Source organism: Sprattus sprattus (assembly GCF_963457725.1).
Source record: "Sprattus sprattus genome assembly, chromosome: 17".
Lineage (NCBI taxonomy): Eukaryota > Metazoa > Chordata > Actinopteri > Clupeiformes > Clupeidae > Sprattus > Sprattus sprattus.
The window spans coordinates 12,492,724-12,507,983 of record NC_137915.1 but is presented as its reverse complement, the minus strand read 5'-3'; the positions used below and the strand labels follow the sequence as shown (position 1 = coordinate 12,507,983).

Sequence of the window (15,260 nt, the reverse complement as noted above, 5' to 3'; positions counted from 1 at the left end):
CATCTACACAAAGAAAAGACAGAAGACATTAAAGCCTTTTGGCAAATGCCAAATGTTAGCTATCTAAGACAAACAAACATAACCTGCGGCATAAACAGACTTATTCTTCCAAATGAGCTGTGCTTCTCTTCCCTACAGCATTTCACCCAAGCCATTTGTCTTAGGCTGATAAATCACTTTAAAAAACAGAACTTGAGTGACTATAGCCTATTGGCTATTGTGTTCATTGCCTTGGTCATTCCGACTTTCTCATAACCATTCATTAGAGAATGGTATGTAGTAGCCTTACCTATTTTTTATAATTGACATTTATATTGTCGAAATTGACAGTTTATGCCAATGTGGGCCTGTGTTGAGCTCGGTCGTTCAAAGACTTCCAACCTGATTTGACCTAAAATATCGCTACTTTCCAAGACTGTCATCTTTAGAGAGCTGACTGAAAAAGGGGCGTGGACTACATCTCCTGTACCGTCTTCTCTATATGTCCTGTCCGCAAGCTTTTTTTTTGTTTTACTTCAAGAGGCTTTGTGTCTGGAAGAGAGCATGTCCACCTTGTTATGGACGTGTTTTTCTGTTTTGACGAATATACCGATCTACGAAGGACTTTAACAAAGACGCGATCCACGTCAGACGGGGTGCTATCCCGCATCGAAAGCGGACCAGGCAAGCACTCGCTGCTGGATGTTTGTAACGGCTATTAACAACGAATTATGAAGACAGCTGCCTACCCCGTTGACTGTGTCCATAAACCTACCGCGCTATGAAATTGACACCGTGAATGCGAAACTACATTTGTGCTCAGTCGCTAATGCCAGGAAATATGGGAAACCAACTACTTGGAATTGTCCTGACGTTGGGGTTTGTCTTAGAGGTGAGCCGTTTGTTTTCAGCACCCTGCACCCAGCGGGATCCTTGTAGGTGTCCTGAGCAACTAACACAATAGGATGCCGGACAAAACGATTTCAGTCTTGGGTGGACTGTAGTTAGAGACAATACTCAGTTTTGAGTGGTATTTGTATAGATCTAGACCGCTGGTGGTCATTTCAATCCGTGTTGTAATGTAAGCGAGGGCAGGCGTACAGTAGCAACCCTCTGATGCAATTATCCTTTGTCTCCTTATTATTCGTCAGAATGTCACTGAAGGCATGCTATGTTTAATGGCGTAATACTAATAGAAACCTTCCTTAATGTATCGTTCTGTTTGTGTGATATGGCATAGTGTAGAGTAGACTGATGTGAATGAGAAGAATCACAACAAAAAACTTAAAGGTTCAGTACACTCTGGGAACTCTTTGTCTGGAAGAACAGTGCACGTTACCTACATTTAGACTATTCCTAAATAAAAACGGCTAAACGACCAAAAACGAGACTGTTCAACTGGCATGTGAATGAGATTTGAACATACTGTATATACCATTGTATTAAGAAAGTCAAGACGAAGCAGTTAATGGTTGTTTTGCACAAGACTACAGAGCTACTACCTCCTGCCAAAGCTGTTTATTCCAACCGTGCAATCCAAGCACAATAAACATCACCATCTGTCCAGACAGTCCCATAACTGTAGACCTAATGGTATGATTATTTCAGATGGCTTCAGGGCACTAAGGTAGTGTGGAGCGGATAATGCAATGCAATGTGGTTCACAGGATGTGTAATTTCACTGTTGTCTCTGTGAGATAAAAGGCTTCTGAAATTGTTTTCCCATCTCCAGTGGGAAATAGCCATACTCTGATTTGTGGCAATCACTCCAGACACTCCATAATCAGAGGCCTGTTTGATATTTTTGTGTGTATTTTCATATAATACTCTCCTGCTTTCCCCTGATTTATCTGGCTTCAGTGTGCTGTGGAGTTCATCTAGGTCTCTTGTTCCTCCAGCTTCCACACCCATTGAATAATGCAAGGACACTGTCTGCTTGTAGGCTCACAAGCCTGTGAGTTATGCAGTGGCTGGGAGGTCGTTAGTCAGTGGTTGTTTTGTGACAGATGCAAACTTGAGTCGCTCTAAAGCTAATTATAGTTTAAGGTGTAATGTAGGCCTGCTGGCAATTATACATTAAGCTAATTAAAAAGGGATAGTTATTGCCACTGCTAAATTTAGCCCTGACTCGTTTAGTGAACCTCTCTCTCTCTCTCTCTCTCTCTCTCTCTCTTTCTTTCTCACCTCCAGCTCTTTTCTCTGGTGTGTTGGTATAAGTGACTGTGGCAGATTACTGAGGTTTATGTCATCAGACAAAAGAAGTGTAATCTCTGTGTCTCCACTGTTATAAATTGCCAGTGCACAAATATGAATATGCACTCTCCTGTTCAGGTCCCACACCTTCAACTGCGAAACAGTGAAAACAAAGCTAATCTGAGATGTGTGTTCGTGACGACTGGAGTGCAGTGAGGAAATGAAGTGACTTTTATGCGTTAAATAAAACATCGGAGGCCATAAATAAATAAACGAGCACACCCACATAGCTCTCTCTCTGTCTCTGTCTCGGTCTCAGGCTGGGGCCTGGGCCCTAGGCTCTGGGCCTCCGTGCTGTGATGTGGCGTGCGGTGTCCACATCCAGAGACACTTTACAGAGGCTAAACAGTGCCTCTGCAGCGTGCCAGAGGCTGACAGGAGGGAGACGGCGAGCAGAGATAAGTAGTGTAGAAAGGATGGATAATCCTAGCGGGTAGCTGCTCAGCGGAGGTGCTGCCATAATGTTCTCTGCGTTAAAACACAGGTGACAAGAATCCAGTTGTCATATTATTTCAGTTTGTTGAGATATTTTACATCATTCATAGACAGAGAGCAGAGACAGACAGAGAGCAGAGATAACTTTTGTAGAAAGGATGGCTAATCCAAGCGGGTAGCTACTAAGGAGAGGCCGGCCTTGATGTTTTTTCATTCCTTCATAAACAGAGGAGGGATATGTGGTGTAAACAAAGATGTGTAATCCTAGCAGGTAGCTGTTTAGGAGAGGCGCTACCTTAATGTTCTCTGTGTTAAAACGCAGGTGACATGAGTTCAGTTTTCTTTCAGTCAGTATTTTTCTTCGCTACCATACCATAATGGTGTGATTATTTAGGGTTAAAGTGACAAAAGCCCAAGATGTTCCACTTCATTTGGGATCAGAAATACTGAGAGTAAATGTAAGTAGAGTAATAAGTATGTTCAGGTGTAGAGCTACCTCAATGATCTTCCCATTAAAACACAGGACTTTTTACAGTCTCTCAGAATGACATTCGCAAATAGGGTTAAGGTGACAAAAGTCCAGTTTTCTTTTTCTCTGCAATTAGTAAGATGTTCCACATCATTTGGGATCAGAAATACTGAAAGTAGATGTAAGTAGAGTAATAAGTATGTTCAGGTGTAGAGCTACCTCAACGATCTTCCTATTAAAACACGGGACTTTTTACAGTCTCTCAGAATTGACATTCGCAAATAGTAGAACCAAATGCTCCTGAAGGCCACTGTACAGTCAGAGACAGCACTGCTGTGGGTATAGTAAATGGCAGAAAGTGAGCAATGACTAATCACAGTGAGAACAAACGCCTGTCGTGGCCAGTCTAATACCTGAACAACACAGCACTTATCACACAAGATGGATAGGGATCATATATAAACAGGAAGGACTCTACCAAACATATCAATTAGAAAGAATTTAGAAAAAAAAATTGAGGTTCAGTGTCACCAGGGCAGTGGTGTGACCTGACAGGATATGGTTGTGCAACTGTGTGTTTGTGGTTTTGGTTCACTTGCCAGGACACAGATAGCGCAGGCCTTTGGGTTACATCTGAGTCAGATACAGCATGTACCTAACCCATGGCCAGATGGACTTCTACTGCTATTATGTTGCCCCTGAAGTCATGCTGTAGCCTTTAATGCCTATTAACTGAAATAGATTCCCCTAAATTCTCCTTGAAGTGTGTAATGTTGGAGCCATCTCCCTCAATGCCATTCTGTTAACTGCAGAAATATGTAGTTTAAGGCATTATTCAGTTGTCCATTCAGCTTTGGTTAAAAGTAATGAAATAAAGATTATTTCACTGATTTAAGGGGAACGAATAACCCAAATCAATGCGCAAAGCTGCTTCATATTTCTACTAAAGTTTAAATTAATGTACTATGTGTTGTTGTAGGCGGAGAAGTAGCAGACTAGATTTAGATTTATTCTCTTTCTCTATTTAACTCCCAGTTGACGTTATGTGGAAAAAAGTCTTTATTAGAAAATTCAAACATCCGAATCAACACAAGTTTTCAGCAAAGGAATGGATGTGTCTTGTAGCATTAGCTTTGGGATTACTTCATTTTCTCTCTCTCTCTCTCTCTCTCACAGACATTCGCTCTCTCTCTCTCCCACAGACATTCGCTCTCCTCTCTCTCTCTCTCTCACTGACATTCTCTCTCTCTCTCTCTCTCTCTCTCATATACCGGCAGCAGATGTACAAGGCTAATGCTGGAGGTCAGTGCTTAGTTAACTTACAGCTCGGTGCCAGTCTTACAACTCTCTGGCTACCCTCTCTTTGAACAGGGTTCAGCCTCTTACAAGGGCACATCTGAGGCAGCAGACGTGACAGCCATGCTGAGCAGTCTTTCCACGATCCACAGCATTGGTGTGTGTGTGTGTGTGTGTGAGTGCGCGCATGAGTGTGTGTGTGTGCGTGTGTGTGTGTGTGTGTGTGTGTGTGTGTGTGTGTGTGTGTGTGTGTGCGTGTGTGTGAGGAGGCTTGGCCTCCACGGAGACTGTGCACGCACAACTAAAACTTTTACAGGGCAGCCTGTTTGGACTCTTATTAAGGGTGCATTGTGTAGTTTGCGTTTACAGTTTAACAGTGGTGGTGTAATTTGGAAGGCACTGGAAGCATCTTATTGGTCTCACCCATGGCTGTGTACTGCGTCTCTTTCTGTGGCCCTGAAAAGGGATCAACACTCACAGAATATACCCTAACATGATTTAACATCATCTTTTTATTGTTCCTTCAGTATGGCATCAAGGTCGGTTTTGGAGGATTAAAGTGAACAGTAGCGAGGCCAGACATTTATTCTCAGGACAGAACTAATTCTCCTTCTTGGTAGTTGTTGACACACTTGAGTGTGTGTCTGTTCTTATTGGTGTGTTTGTTAGTTGAGGTTGTGTGTTTGCTTGTTGCTGTGCTTACAAAGCAGAGGCTGGTCCTTCATGCGACATCTCTTGGCCTCTATGGTATCTGCAAGCTCTCCTCACATACTGTATGCATGGGTCTGTGTAGTCAGCCATTAAATAAGAATTCAATCGAAAGGCTGGTAGGATGAACCAATCCTAATGCAATCAGTTTTTTAATTAGGTCAACTGTGCAGTGACATGGGTTAGATAAACAATCTTTTTTATTTATTTTATTTATATAATTTATGAAATTGGAAAATAAGTGGTTGACTGAGCTGATAATACAATTTGGAATGGCAATAGAGACTTCTGGTTATTTCTGTATCAGGGTGTAATTGTGTCATTCTCTCAGTGTTTGTCTCTGATGGCCTTTCAGTCCAGGTGTATTAGTCATGGAGGAGTACAAAACTGCACAGAGTCAAGCAATGAAACTGAGACTTTCATCTCACAATTCAAATATGAACTGAAATACAGAAAATGTGGTTTAAATGATCAATGAAAAACAATGGAGTTTTGGGATCAGAAACATCCTTTATCTGTGCAGCCAAGCATCAATTGACCCCCATCAGAAAATCAACATTTAACACCTCACCCAATGTTAAAAAATATATAAAGATATATCGTGCTTACTGGTGTGAGTTTTCTGAACAGCCAGACAAATTCCATGTTGTGAAGCAGCGTCTGAGGCTCACACTTAAAACCCTCTTCCTATGCAGTGTGAATGCAACACTACTGTGGAGTGTGTAGCGCCTTGTCTCTATGAACGCTGATATTGTGGATCTTGCTGGGTAGAGGTATGGTTGGCTATCCTTGCTATCTCTCTCTGTTCAAAAGCTGTCTGAGCCACAGTCGTGGCAGGAGAATGTGCATATATTTACATCTCTCTTGATTTAGCAGGCGCTTTTAGCCAAAGCAACGTGCAGAACGATGTAGAGGTATGTTTTTATCAATGTGTGTGATACCTGGGTATGGCACCTATAACGTGGGTGGTGGTAGCACCTCGCTTTACCAGTTGAACTGCAGAAGTACGTTTAAAAAGACAAGCATGGCTAAAAATGTCCCTGAAAATGTCCTTAAAAAATAAATATGAACTAAGTGCCAGTCAGTCTGCCTCTACATGCAAGTTACTGAATAAACTAGACACATTTGTTTGTGCCAAACTCAGACGCTAGCTCAAACACTCACTCCATCTACCCACAGACAGTGTGCGTGTGTGAAAGCTCAAACACTCACTCTATCTATCCACAGACAGTTTGCGTGTGCGAAAGCTCAAACATCCTGTCCATTTATCCACAGACAGTGTGCGTGTGAAAGCTCAAAGTTAAACATGAGGCCTGGAGGGTGGCGAAGAGAGGATTAATCCATCGAAGAAATTCCTTTCAGGGATTAGTGTAGAGGCCACCGCTAAGTGCCAAAATAAAACACAGCAAAATGATCCTCAAGTGCGTAAGCACACGGAAATGATCCATGTTGGACTTGTGGACAGGGAGGTGGACAACTAGGCAGGATTATACAGACACACACACACACACACACACACGCACACCTGACACTCCTACACACTCACAGATAAATGTGTTTTGGGGGAGCTCTACAGTGTTCTATGCTGTGTGTGTCTCACCTGGACTATAATAAGGATATTTCTCTCAGAGAGAAGCAGTGGCTAAACAATGTTACTGCCAGAAGCTTCCACAGCCTGAGAGAAGAAATAGAATTTGGAGAATCTGTCGGCGATCAGATTTCTTTCTCCCCAGCAGTTATATCTGTCAGGGTGTAAGAGCAGGCTCCAACAATTACTCCCATTCACCCTTGGTGGACTAAGGAAGGGTTTTTAATGGCTGGATGTTTTCAAATGATACACTGCCTTCTCTTTCTCCTGACAGCGCTCGGCTGTGTTAGAATGTGTTATAAAGGTAGCAGGTCTAGTTAAACTTAATGAAGATCTAACCACCCTGTGGTGTCATTGTAGGTCAGGTTCAGGAAGTGACCTGCCTATCTGCACACTGCATCCTGTTCCTGTTCTGTAATCTAGTTTAGAGAGATTAGGTTGGCATCTGGAGAGGATCTGTTGCTGGATTACTTCAGTGTGTTGGCCTTCAAATTACACTGATATTCTGATTTACCAAAGAGCAGGACACAGTTTAATTCAAAATACTAATTGAATGACAGATGACAGCCCCTCCCCTAAATCAGAATATTAACCTTATTTAAATGACACATTTGAGCACACTCTAGTTATCTGGTTTGAATATCTGTGTGTGGACGTTTATAATGTAATTTACATGCTTGTTTCCACCACTGCAGGGTAACATAATGTTGCATAGTATAGCATCTGAGAATGTGAAGGGTATTTAAATCCATTTGCAATTCCTTGCATGTATCACATTATCTCCTTCCACAGTCGCTTTAGCTCTGTGAATAAAGAGAGGGATCTGTAAGTGTTTGTGTGTGTGTGTGTGTGTGTGTGTGTGTGTGTGTGTATGTGTTGCTGGAATAAGGATTGTCTCTCGGTGCCCGGCTCAGGAAATGTGCTTTTAGAGCAGGAAGCTGGCATGGGCATGGAAGAATTTGAGTACACAATGGGTGTAGCGCTCGTACCCGGCTTGCCAGTATCTGTCCGCTGTCTTTTGCCATGGCTGGCTGTTACTGTGCACTCTGTTGCCTGTTTCGTTGCCCAGTCTGTTGCCCATTCTCCTGTTGCCCCCATCAGTGACAAACAAACCATTGTGCCCCCGCTCTGTGCCTCCCTGCCCCCGTTTGTATGCCCCAGCGATGGAGACCCAGCCTTAGGGGATGCTTAGGAGTCTGGACAGGCCCTATTCTATTCCATTTTTCACGCCAGAAATTTCTAGAACAAAAAACTAAATACTGAAACTTTGAAACAATGTGCTGTCATGCTCTTCTGCGCTTTCATTCTCTCTCTCTCTCTCTCTCTCTCTCTCTCTCTCTCTCTCTCTCTCTCTCTCTATATATATATATATATATATATATATATATATACAGTCATGGACAAAAATGTTGGCACCCCTGCACTTCTGTCAGATAATGCACTACTACTCCCAGAAAAGTATTGCAATTACAAATGTTTTTGTATTCACATGTTTATTTACTTAGTTTGCATTGAAAAAAAAACTAAAAATCTGAGAAATAATGCAATATCTGACTTTATTCCACATAAAACTCAAAAAAGGGCCGGACAAAATTATTGGCACCCTCAACTTTATAATGGGTAGAACACCCTTAAAAATAAAGAAATACAAATATCTGAAATAAATTGCTTCCTGTAACCATTAATGAGGTGTCTTACACCTCTCTACTGGAATTTCGGACCACTCTTCTTTTGCCAACTGCTCTAGGTCTCTCACATTTGAAGGGTGCCTTCTCCCAACTACTGATTTGAGATCATGCCCCAGTTGTGCTATGGGATTAAGATCTGGACTCATCTCGGACACTTCAGAACTCTCCAGTGCTTTGTCTTAACCATTTCTGGGTACTTTTTGAAGTGTGCTATGGGTCATTGTCCTGCTGGAAGACCCATGTCCTCGGACGGAGACCCAGCTTTCTGACACTAGGCCCTACATTGCGCCCAAAAATGATTTGGTAGTCCTCAGATTTCCTGATGCTATGCACACAGTCAAGGCATCAGGTTCCAGAAGCAGCAAAGCAACCCCAAAACATCGGTCCAGCTCCACCATATAAGCCTGTAGGGACCGTGTTCTTTTCTTTGAAGGCCTCATTATGTTGTCTGTAAACTGCTTTACCAAAAAGCTCTACTTTGGTCTCATCTATCTACAGGACGTTCTCCCAGAATGATTTTAGCTTCCCCAAGAAAGTTTTGTCAAACTCAAGTCTGTCTTTTTTACGTCTCTGTGTCAGCAGTGGGGTCCTCTGGGTCCCCTACCATAGCATCCCATTTCATTCAAATGGCGACGGATAGTGCAAGCTGACACCGTTGTACCCTTTGTCTGCAGGGTAGCGTGAATTTATTTGGAAGTTGTTCTAGGTTATTTATCCACCATTCAAACAATCTTTTGTTGTATTCTGTCATCAATTTTTCTCTTCCTTCCACATCCAGGGAGGTAAGTGACAATGCCATGGGCTGTAAACTTGTTGATGACACTGCGCACAGTGGACACATGAACATTAAGATCTCTGGAGATGGACTTGTAGCCTTGAGATTGTCCATGCTTTTCTATAATTTTGGTTCTCAAATCCTCAGACAATTCTTTGCTCTTCTTTCTTTTCTCCATGCTCAGAGCGGTATACACAGACACACAACACAAAGGTTGAGTCAACTTTGCTCCATTTTAACTGGTTGCAAATGTGATTTCTATATTACCAGCTTAAATAAAGATTAAAGGAGAATTACATGCTTAAAATACCATTATTTCTTAAGGGTGCCAATAATTTTGTCCGGCCCTTTTTTGAGTTTTATGTGGAATAAAGTCAGATTTTGCATTATTTCTCAGATTTTTTGTGTTTTTCCAATGCAAACTAAGTAAATAAACATGTGAATACAAAAACATTTGTAATTGCAATACTTTTCTGGGAGTAGTAGTGCATTATCTGACAGAAGTGCAGGGGTGCCAACATTTTTGTCCATGACTGTATATATATATATATATCTTCCTGTCTCTCACTCTTTCATTCTTTCTCTCTCTCTCCTATCCTGTCTCTCGCTCTTTCATTCTCTCTCTCTTTTTGTCTCTTTCCCTGAGCTCTGGTTCTCATGCGGTCTACATGTGTATGTTGTTAGGTAGAGATTCCTGCGTGTCAGGAGTTATTTGTCTGTGTGAGTGCTGAAGCAGCGGCTGTGCTAAAAGATCGCACCTGACAGTCTGCGTTAATTGAACATCGCTGACCTTTCCCGTTCTGTCCGCTTATGTCTGCCGCTGCAAAGAGTGGGAGGCTCGTCTCTGATAACATCTGATTCTGCCCACAGAAACAGCGGGAACTCACAAACACATCCCCTCCTCGCCAAACAAAATCATCTTGCCGTTTCGATTTAGTAGAATACAGTAATTAATCAATCTAAGGAAAAGCTAACATTTCAGTGTGAATGCCACGGCTGACACATTTTCAGACACAACAGCATGTCTAACAAATAACAGAAAATTACAGAAAAATGCTGTTTGCACTTTAGATGAAAGCCTAACGCTCTCCCCCTTCTCAATCTCTTTTTGTATATGTCGATGTATTCAGGGAGTCAGACACACTGTGTCCATTCAGATGAAAAGAGAGAACACTGAGAGAGCTGATCAGCTCCACTAGCTGCCTTTCAGTATGCAGCCCACATGGTGCAAGCATCTCTGAAAACATACATTGTCCATAGGCCTGCTTCTCTGTACATCCCTCCACTCCTCCACAGCCGCGTAGGCAGCGGAGACACAGGGAGAGCGGGATGGGGGCATGCAGAGCTATTTAAATCAGGGGCATTTATATTCAAGGGCATCAATGAGCCTGTCTTGTTTAGGCGCAGTGAATGGATGGGGTGGGTGGTGGCGGCAGGGGTGGGGGTAGGGGTTGCGAGCGGAGTCGGGCATAATTGAGGATGACACCAGATTCAGCTGCGGGCGGCCAGGTTGTTGTCACATAAATCATAGCTTGGCTGATTGTAATACAGACCCGCGGCGCTTCCCCCTGCGGTCGCCTCGATAAATTCTCGTAATACAGTCGGGCTGCTGATAGTTCACGAGTGATGTGGGGCACTTTGATCTTTGGAGGTGTTCTGAATGAGTATGGACTGGCACGGGTCTGGATATCCGATGGGAATTGCCATATTTGATTTGTGTCACCGCTTTGATGCACTTTGATGGCTGTTTCTTGCATGGGTTCGCATGTTGATGCCAAGTTCAGACTTTTAAACAAACAGGATTCAAACTCTCCTTCGCTTTTATATGGTTGAGGTTGTGCTTGCGTTCTCTTTTCTTAATTCACTGTTGGATCTTCCCCTATCTAATTCACTCTAGCAAAGGTTCAGTCACCCAACCCCAATTTAAGACAGGACTCTCAATCACACGCTCGAAGGTGGCTGGTCCATTGTAGAGCCCGAATGGAAGCACTCTGAACTGCCAGAGACCATGGCCAGTGGAGAAAGTGGTCTTGTAGCATAAGCTCCACCAGCCAGTAGCCACTGTGGAGGTCTGCCAGGGGTATGCTGGCTCTGTTCGCGGCGGCGTTCTCCTTCCTCCTCCATCCTTCCGTCCCCTTGGAATAGAAGCCTTTGGCCGTCCCCCTTCCCCTGCTGCTGCTGCTGGTCGAAGACGCCTCTTCCAGTGTGGTCATCCTCGAATCCCACTTCTCTGGCCTCAAGCCTTTTATTATACATCACATAAAGTTCAGGCAGGAAACACAGGAGGAAGGCCTCTTCTCTACATGACAGTTATGGCGCACATAGCATTCTCGCTACACATTCACACTGCATCCATGGAAACTAGCAGTGCCTGATTACACACGCCAAAGCTTTCACTACCCTTGTAACCCGATAGTATGTTAGGCTCGGGGCTCAGATATCGGATTCATGTTGACAATTCAAACTTTGTGTAAAACATCGATTTACACATTTCCACTTCAACTTTTTATCATCGTCAACATCAAGTCTGTGCCCTTTAAACACATCTGCCATGAAGTGTTTGAGATCTTTAAGATCAGTTTTCCAAGTCTGAAGTAAAACGATTGAGTCTATTGGCTAGTTTGAGGAAATGCATTATAGACAGTTGGCGTTGGTATACTCGCTGGCTCCTGTGAATGGGTTCCTAGAGAGTTACAATATCCTTCACCCTTCAGTGTGTGTTAGTTAAAGTTTGCACTGAGTGACAGCTATGCACCATCCTTGTCAACAGACCTCAGAGAAAGGAAACCATGCCTGCCTATTTAAAGTGGAAACTTTCTCTCTGTCTCTCTGTCTCTCTCTCTCTCTCTCTCTCTTTCTCTCTCTCTCTCCTCTGCTACCACTAAACTGACAGACTTCAATGAACAGGAGCATATTTTTGGGGAGAAAAAGGGTATATAGTGGTATCTGTGGAACCTCTTTGCGTGCTCAAGGTAGTTAAAAATAAGTCAATCTTTCTTTTGTCAGAGATTTCTTCACCTCGTCTTGCCTCATTCCTTATTTATTTTCTCTGGCTGTGTTTTCCAAGCAGTCCCCCTACATGTTAGTCCACTTAATGATCAAACATAGCCTGCAGCTCAGAATTACCTTGTGATGTTAGCGGGGACAAGAGCCTGCAGCTCAGAATTACCTTGTGTTGTTAGCGGGGCCAAGAGCCTGCATCACAGAATTATCTTGTGTTGTTAGCAGGGACAAGAGCCTGCAGCTCAGAATTACCTTGTGTTGTTAGCGGGGACAAGAGCCTGCATCACAGAATTATCTTGTGTTGTTAGCGGGGCCAAGGGCTGACAGCTCCTGACTCTTTTCAGGAAGTTTGTTGTCTTGTGAAACGATTATTTGATACCCATTAAGACCTTCTTTTTGCTGGGTATCGATTTTCAAGAGCGGGAAGAGATCCTCACTTACCCTTCCTGAGAATGATGCACCTTGACAGGTACTTTACCTTCATACAGAGAGAGATAGATGGACAGAAAGCAAGCAAGAGGGAGGGAAGGAGGGAGGGAGGGAGGGAGAGAGTGAGAAAGAGAAAGGTGGATAGCACTACGGATGGTCAAGCATGTCAAAACAGAAGCCAGAACTGTACATGGTTCAAGTCATCATCAATTTAGAGAACTTTCTTTTTTCCTTTCGATTTTAAATGGAGGCAGAGCTGTTCACAGACATTGTAGTCTGTGTTAAATGTATTTTACAAAAGCTTTTGCAATAAAAGGTGGGTGTTTTGAAATGTGGAAATTGTGCATTATTCCTGAAAGGAGTTTTATCACTGAGTCTCTGCTAAATGCTATGGGGCGACGAACTTATTGAGGAGACAGCCATGCTCCTGAAGCTGCAGTATTCCATTCTGACAGACATTACCTTTACTTAACAGATGACCAAGAACTCAAACCCTTGACTGCCAATGCCATTTCGTCTGAGCATCGAGCGTAATAACAACTGTGAGGATGTGAACAGTTTCATCCGTTATTAAGATGGCTGAGTTTGCTCACCCTGGCAATTAAATATCTTATAATACCACTTGTGCTTTTGTTTGAACCCTTTGTTAATATTACTTCCTTTATTTTCCAGTTCCATAATGAATAATTCTGTTTAAATACTTTCCACCCCCAACCCTGCAGTTGTCTTTGTAACAATACCCATTTTTAGTCCACATATGAGTACAACTTAACTCAAAGTAAATTACGGAAGATGAAAGCTTCTGTCAGACTCTTAATGACTTTCTCTTTTCTCTCTTCTACTTTGCAGTGTATCGAGGCCAAGAAATACTGCTGGTATTTTGAAGGTGGATACCCCATCTACTTCATGTAAGTAGCCATTCTCTGCATTGCCAGTGCGGTACTGTTTGGTTCTATACTGCAGTCTTGCTATCTTAGCCACTATCGCTAACATCAGGGGTTCTTCCCTTTCGCTTGGATCCCAACCAGCCCTACTGTTTCATATGTCTGTGGCCTTGCATCATAATGGACCTCTCGACCGGGGAGAGGAGAGGCCTTAAAGGAGAAGTCCATCATTGAAATCCAATTCCCTTTTTTGTCCTATTCAGCAAATTGCTCTTCATGGTCCTTTAGATGTTTGTTCTGAGTGTGCTCTCAAAAGAAAAAAAAACTCTGGTATTTGTACACAGTCCTGGCTCTAGAAACAAAGTGGCAAACAAACAAATGCAGTGAGCCAAACACTGTTCCAAACAATTAACATGTTGCTTCGGGAGCACTGAAGGGAGGGGTGTAATTTGATATGTTGTTGAGCTCAAATGTCAACAACCTTGCACCAGAATCGCAGACTGAACCTTTAAGTCTAGCCTTAGTGTGCCCTGAGGACCCTCTGTGCGTCCACATTAGCCCATGAGAGCCAGGGCAGGACCGGTGCCATCGTCCGGAGACACACAAGGTGACGAGGAGAGAGGAAAGAACACTGCCTCCTGGAAACAGCAGCAGCAGCAGCTATTGGCTGGCAGCCAAATGGATTGCTTAGTAGCTATTGTTAGAGTGAAGGGGGTGTAGCAGTAACTTTGACATTGAGGAAGAGGAGCAGGAGGAGAAGGGTGGCGTAGCTTTAAAATCCTTTCCAGAAATATGGGGCATTCACAAGGTAGTGTCGTTTTCTATTTTTCATTCAACAGACTCGTAGAGGTTTTAATGCACAGTGTCTGCTTCATCCTTATATAAACTTCCCTATAAACACTGTTTGGTGAGGCTTACTAAACCAAGTCCTTCCCCTACACATCTGAGTGTTTGGCTAGAGTTGGGGCAATGGCTGTTTTTTTCCTCTCATAAACGGAAATGCGTCTGTACTGTTGAGGTGTAGACCAATGACTGTTTTACGCTACAGAAACTCCAGCGGCTACAGGCAGCAGAAGCCTTCTTCACTTCTGCACAACTGCCATGAAAGGTGTTCCAGCCGCATTCATCTTTTGAAGCCAAATCCCAGCATTTGCAGGATTTTCTGCTCTCCTTATTTTCCATGCCATTAACTCCCCCACCTCCCCGTGGCAAAACCTCAGACATGGGAGGGGAAGAGTGAGGCAGACTGGAGTGGAGAGGAGAGGAGAGGAGAGGAGAGGAGAGGAGAGGAGAGGAGAGGAGAGGAGAGGAGAGGAGAGGAGAGGAGGGGAGGGGAGGGGAGAGGAGAGGAGAGGAGAGGAAAGGAGAGTGCACACTCTTCATTTTCCTGTCTGGTCAGAGTCACCACGCAGTTCGTGTTTTGTTATTCATGTGCTCACACTCATACTCATTTTTGTACACTACTCAGAATCAGACTCCTGTATTTACTTACTTACTCTTTTTTTACTTTGAGTTCCTTTCTGTATTGTTTTTACATTTGACTTTTCAACATTTTAACTCTGACAAAAACATTTTGTTTGCATTCATTGGCTCTATTCCCCATCCTTAACCTTAACACATTACAAGAGTCTTCACTTTATCCTCTGGCCAAAGTAAAAACATTTATGTTTTTTATTTACTTCCCCAACTAATGCAAAGACGTCCTACACAAAGGAGAGTGCTGCGATAATTGAGGAGCACATTCACTGATGGA

General features: G+C 43.2%; 1 protein-coding gene across 1 annotated transcript in view; it reads left to right on the top strand.

The window, feature by feature from the left end:
* Positions 1-808: 808 nt before the first annotated feature.
* The window catches only part of vopp1b (VOPP1 WW domain binding protein b), a gene marked incomplete at both ends in the record, with an annotated part of 37,369 nt that continues 22,917 nt past the window's right edge, over positions 809-15,260 (top strand). The window contains 2 exons of the mRNA XM_080854854.1: positions 809-871; positions 13,473-13,531. Of these exons, the coding sequence (XP_080710980.1) occupies positions 809-871; positions 13,473-13,531 (122 nt within the window). The remainder of the gene's footprint in view (positions 872-13,472; positions 13,532-15,260) is intronic.